This window comes from Lactuca saligna, chromosome 5 (genome assembly GCF_052625555.1).
Source record: "Lactuca saligna cultivar CGN05327 chromosome 5, ASM5262555v1, whole genome shotgun sequence".
Taxonomy (NCBI): Eukaryota; Viridiplantae; Streptophyta; class Magnoliopsida; order Asterales; family Asteraceae; genus Lactuca; species Lactuca saligna.
The window spans coordinates 867,501-873,824 of NC_136421.1; the positions used below are offsets into that span (position 1 = coordinate 867,501).

The 6,324-nt window shown below is 31.2% G+C and overlaps 1 protein-coding gene across 1 annotated transcript; it reads left to right on the plus strand.

Annotated features, from left to right (window-relative positions):
* The first annotated feature begins 1,576 nt into the window (after positions 1 to 1,576).
* LOC144997096 (actin-related protein 8-like) lies at positions 1,577 to 5,458 on the plus strand. The gene is made up of 12 exons (XM_078956922.1): positions 1,577 to 2,103; positions 2,334 to 2,413; positions 2,485 to 2,555; positions 2,670 to 2,737; positions 2,829 to 2,890; positions 2,991 to 3,088; positions 3,189 to 3,270; positions 3,360 to 3,502; positions 3,752 to 3,900; positions 4,835 to 4,968; positions 5,069 to 5,187; positions 5,289 to 5,458. The coding sequence occupies exons 1-12, from the start codon at positions 1,742 to 1,744 to the stop codon at positions 5,364 to 5,366; spliced, it is 1,446 nt and encodes a 481-aa protein (XP_078813048.1). The 5' UTR covers positions 1,577 to 1,741; the 3' UTR covers positions 5,367 to 5,458.
* The last annotated feature ends 866 nt before the right edge of the window (positions 5,459 to 6,324 follow it).

Genomic DNA, 6,324 nt, shown 5'->3' on the forward strand with positions numbered 1-6,324 from the left:
AAATTGATATTACAATTTAGTTTTTGCATTTATCACTATAACTTATCACTTTTAATTATTTATAAAATATTATTTGCTTTCATTAGTGAAACTGCAATTTATATTTAAGTTGACATTGTAATGTTACATTTAAATTAACAATTTAAGTATTTTGTCTAAATTGTTCAAAAGTTGTAGCTTTAAACTAATAATTGTTTACATGCAACAACATTTTAAATCTAATAAATTAAATATAATATGTTAAAATTTAAAGACATAACTTTATAAATAGAAGTAAATATATTTTTTTTAAAATTATAATTTAGTCTATTTATGATTATACTTTAGGTTTGATATTTATTTAACCTTATTAACCAACTTACAATCATTATTAGAAAGAAACTACAATTTATCACTTTTAACTATTTATAAAATAATTTTTGGGTTGTTTAAGTTAAATAAAATTTATATTTAAGTTGAACCTATAATGTTATATTTTAATTAATAATTTAAGTATTTTATACAAATTGTTCAAAAATTATACATTTAAAATGATAATAGTTTACATCCAACAATATATTAAAACTAATAAATTAAGTATAACATGTTAAAAGTTAAAAAAACATAATTTTATAAGTAGAAGTAAAGATATTATTTTAATATTGAAATTTAGTTTATATATGATTACACTTTAGATTTAATATTTATTTAACCTAATTATCAAATTATAATTATTATTATAAAGAAATTGAAAAGTCATGAGAGTTTCAAATGAATGTGGTGAAAGAAAAAAAAAAGAGGGTTTAAATGCATTAGATTCAAGAAAAAAATACTAGCTTTATAAGTATATATACGATAATATCCAAAAATCCACAAATAATTCAAATGATTTCTTTTTTCAAATGTCTTCATCAAAATAAAAAATAAAGAAATAAACAAAACATTAAAAGAATATAAACAAAATGAATAAGACCAAATCTTTGTTTATGTTATCATTCAATCGTGAGTTCGTTTGCATATTAGTAAGCACGACAATGTAAGCAAATCAATGACCTTTCAGAGAGGTGGGTGTGGGCAATGCCCACACGAGTTACGAGACTAAAAAACAAAAAAAACATCGTTACCAAATGTGATGGTGGTAACAGTAAGTAATGCGAAAGCCTTTAACATATAATAACGGGAAGGAGGGACGGTGTTCCTTGACATTATCACGTGTTATGAGGCACAAGCCGACTCCGATTATGGTTTGTGCATAGTTGAACATGTAACTTTTGAATAAAATAATATATTTTCATTAAAAGTAAAATCATTTATTTGTTAAATAAAATATGCTTTTGTTGAAAACTTATAATTAGAAATGCACACATTGTTGAATGTATTTTTTTAATCATTAGTATAGATGAATATTATACATCAGTTGACATGTAATATGAATACGTTATTAAATAAATAAATATTGATATAACTTGATCCTTAATTTAACGATTCAGTCCGTTTTACACGTTACGTTGCAAACTAAAAGGAATAGAATGTAACTATATGAACATAGAAGGGCTAAAAGGGAAATTAATGTGTTGATGCAAATACCAAATAGAGGCTGTTAGACAACCCAGAAGAAGCAATACAAAATACGGATACCGTCGGCGTCCGACAGACAGTGGACCCACATCAAGATCAAGAGGCCGTCTTCCGCCCACCTCAGCTCCTTCTCCGGCACCCACATCACTGTATCACTTAGTCGCAACTAAAAATCTCAATATCGATGTCGAATTTGTTAAAGAAAGTCTGGGAATCGGTTTCAACTCGTTCGAATTCGAATTCGAGTAGAGGTAATGCAAACTGGAACTACGCAGGTCCATCTCATGTATCTCTATCCTCCGAACAGAATCAGATGTATTCTTGGTCGTCGACCGGGGAGTTTGATAGGATTCCTATGGATATATTTATGCAAATCTTGAAGTTGCTTGCGCCGAAGGAGGTCGCTATGCTCACGGCAGTTTGCAAATCATGGAAATTAATCGTATCTGATAATAGGTTATGGGTGTCCTACCTCCAGAACCAGCATGTTCCTTGGGACTCTATTTTCTTTTCAGAAGTTAGCTTGCGATCCGGTTATCCTCTTCAGTATGATTCTTATTTACCCTTTTAGTTTGCATCGATGAATCAGTCAATCTTAATATATCTTCTCAACTATTTCTTTCTGTAAAATTTCATTTTTTGAAGCGTCGTTGAAAATAATTAATATGAAATTTGAAAGGAATATAAGTTGATTGGTTTGGCATCATTTGTATTTATGGGTACCATCACTTAGTTAGTTATTGTTGTCGACAATCTTGTTTGTTTTGTGATTGTAGAACTTATCCTTTTGAGATGCAATCATTTATGAAGATCTATGGTCAACGAGCACTATCCCCTGGAGCTGTAATCATTGATGGTGTGTATCTGTTTGAATATAATTCTGTTGCCTGCCTTGTAATTAATAAACACCTTGTTTTGTTGCCAAAGGTGGTTCTGGCTACTGCAAATTTGGTTGGAGCAAATTTGATTCTCCATCTGGGAGGTCGGCAACATTTTTGGTAAGTAATGTGTTTGGATTTAGTACTATTAATTAATGACTAGTATTTATATGCTTTATACAATAAACTAACTTTATTTAGTATATATGATGATATTTATGGCTTTGCATGTAGGAATTTGGTAATATCGAGTCTCCCATGTACTCAAGGCTTCGTCATTTTTTTGCGACAATCTATAGCAGGTGTTGAGATTACCTTAATTAATTTGCTACACCCTACACATCTGATCTCAACATGCAATATCTAAAAGTTTTAGATTTAAATGAGACGCAGGATGCAGGTGAAATCATCCACACAGCCGATTGTTGTCTCAATTCCAATCACCCAATATGATGGTATGCTTCTAACAATTGATACATGTAGTAGATCTAGATCAAGAAGAAAGGCATGAAACTTGGTATCTAATAACAAAAAAGACTGACTTTGTCTGACTAGATACTGAAGCTGCTAAAGCTGCCAGACGACAATTTAAAGAAGCCATATACTCTGCATTATTTGGCATGAATGTTCCGGCTGTTTGTGCAGTCAGCCAGGTTTTAATTCATTGATTCCAAAACCAAAAACTGAAATTAAGCAAGGAAATAGAAGGAGTGCCATTCCCCTGATGTTGTAATTGTATTATGTTAATTTCAGGCAACTTTAGCTTTGTTCGCAGCAAAAAGAAGTTCAGGAATCGTTGTGAATATAGGTTTTCATCAAACATCGGTTGTTCCAAGTATGCCATTTTTCATCTGCATATGGTTTAAGTTTGATCTGAGTTTGTAATATAAAAAAAAAAAAAAAAAACATTATTTGCATATCTAGTTTTACATGGTAAGATAATGCGCAAAGTGGGAGTGGAATCTGTGGGAGTTGGAGCTTTGAAACTTACGGGATTCCTTAGGGAGCAAATGATGCAAAGAAACTTACAGTTTGATTCGCTATACACTGTGCGCTCACTGAAGGAGGTAATTACAAAATTCCATTTGAAGTACCAAATATATTATTTAAATAAACAAAAAAAGTCATCATATTTCGGGATTTATGTTTAATTTAGATATGTGGGTGATGACATTATCACTCGAAATAAATGAAAGTCTTCACTTGACAAGAGTGTCCAGTTATAGAACCTGATAAGGAGTTGACGGATAGGTGTAGATTTAGGAAAAAAAAATTATTACATATTCTAAAAGTCAAGCGGTTGACTTGAGATGCAGAACCTGTGTTATGTAGCTGTTGACTATGAAGCGGAATTGTGCAAGGATGCAGAAGCATCATATGAAGTTGCGGCTGCAGGTTGGTTTACTCTAAAACAAGAGCGCTTTCAAACAGGAGAAATTCTCTTCCAACCACGTATCGCAGGAATGTATGTCTCGCATCACTCAATTGTTTTGTTTTTTTTTTTTCTTAGTGCATAACCTCTCAAGGATTTATTACTTTTGTCGCATCACTTTTCCCCTAACCTTTATTTGACATAAACCTTCTCCCGTGGTTAACATTTTCAAAATGTTTTTTTTTTTAATGAACTGATTAATCTTTATCTATCTTATATGTTTTATACACCCCCTCATATAATTTCTCATTCATTTAAACATATGTTATATATATTCAAGAAAAAAACATTACTTGACAATAAAATTTAAATAGATAAAAATATTTCAATACGGACATTTGTAAAAACAAAGCCTGAACCTGTAGTCCATATTTCGTTTTTATCTCATCACACAACATATGATGATATTCAAGTTGTTCGTTTGTCAAAATTCTTACATCTTTGATCCACTTCGAGACATACAAAGAGAGTTAATTTTGTTAATTAAATTTGTAAAAGTGTTTGGTTCATCTTTTGGGTTAGTCGTTTTTTTCTTTCCCATTGGACACATAATGTATCCTTCTATAGACACCTAATGCCACAAACATACAAAACTGTGCCGGGTCTTCTTTTTTGAAAATATAAAAGATGATAAAAATTTCACATATGCAGTTGCGGAGTAATAATAATAAAACGATAAAATATTATGTGACTGCGAAGTTTAGAAAATGCATTTGGATGATATAACTTTTTCTAAATACATTTGTTTTTGTTTTGTATATTTGATTAAATAGATCAACTAATATAAACATCAATAATAGAGATTTAATATCTAAATACAACTAGGGTATGAAATGTAATGCGATTAAATTTAGGGACCAAAATAGACAAACCCCATAAGATGATTAAAAGGTTGGAATTCACAGTCCAATGGTAAAAGGATTTTTGAAAAGCTTATTGTTATTGTGATGGTATTCATTGAATCCAGGCGTGCAATGGGATTGCATCAAGCAGTGGCACTTTGTGTTGAACATTGTCATGCTGCTGAGTTGAGTGCTGATGAAAGCTGGTTCAAGACCATTGTCCTGGCTGGAGGAAGTGCATGCTTACCGGGACTACCAGGTATTATTATCATTATTATTATTTTATTTAATTATATGTAAATTGTAAACTGAAAAGTTAATTATGCATGTATATATTGATTATATCCCACATCCTGCAGAAAGATTAAAGAAGGAACTGCACCATCTTCTTGCCCCATCCATAGCTGATGGAATAAGAGTTATTCCACCCCCTTATGGTGCAAATTCTGCATGGTATGGGGCAAAGCTTCTCGGCAATGTGAGTTGTTAAAATATATTAATTCATGTCTAGTCCCAGGAAGTCATGGAAATATGTGAAAAATAACATATTAATTTTTTTTTTTTTTTTGGTGGGTGCAGCTGAGCACTTTTCCAAACTCGTGGTGCATCACCAAAAAGGAGTTTCGGTCCAAGGCAAGAAGAAACATTGTATGGTGAAGTTGATTTGATGATTGAATGTTTGTTTTATCGCAATATAAATAGTATAAACCCGAAAGCAAATTGTAGTAATATGAATGTAAATTTCGCTAGTTTTCTTCTTGTTGGAAAAATGCTCTCAAGGATCCCCAACAATCTTCCAAATGAATAATAATAATAATAATAATAATAATAATAATAATAATAATAATAATAATAATAGTACTAAAAATAAAAACACAATAATATACGCTGACAACTTCAAAGTCGGAGAAAAATCACCAATACAGGTGTTTAGAATATCCGAAACCGAAAAACTGATGAATTGTATTGATTTATTTTTAGGTTAACCAATATTTTTGACTTCTTTTTGGTTTGGTTAACCGAACCATTAAAGCGTTCGGTTTTTTTGATTGGTTATTTTTTTTGAACGACGGGATTTTTATTAAAACTAGCTAGAAGCTAGAAAAAGAGAGACATTACAACATCTTACAAGCACTAATAGGGTTATTAAGCCAATTAGTCCATCATATCTTAGCTCTATTACATCTATTAGAAATAAAAAAAAAACACGTCTGAACCACCTGATCAAAAAGTAAAGATTTCCTTGGCATCAACGATCCAAAAATACTAGCATTCCGAAAATTCCATAAGCACCAAAAAGTAGTAATAATTACCGCTTCGAAAGCTTTTCTTTGACTGCCTTTCAAACCTGTGAACTATGACCAAGACATAATGGAATCAATGGACAACTGGATTGGAATCTGGACATCCCACCATACAGTAATACGAAACCAAATATCTCTTATTTGGTTACAATCTGCAAATAAATGATCAATCGACTCTACTGAATTAGAACAAATGGGGCACATGATTGAGTTAATCATAATTCCCCGATGAGATAAATTCTCTCTGGTGGGGATACTCCGTAACCGTAACCTCCAAATAAAAATATTTAACTTGATAGGAACCCAATTAT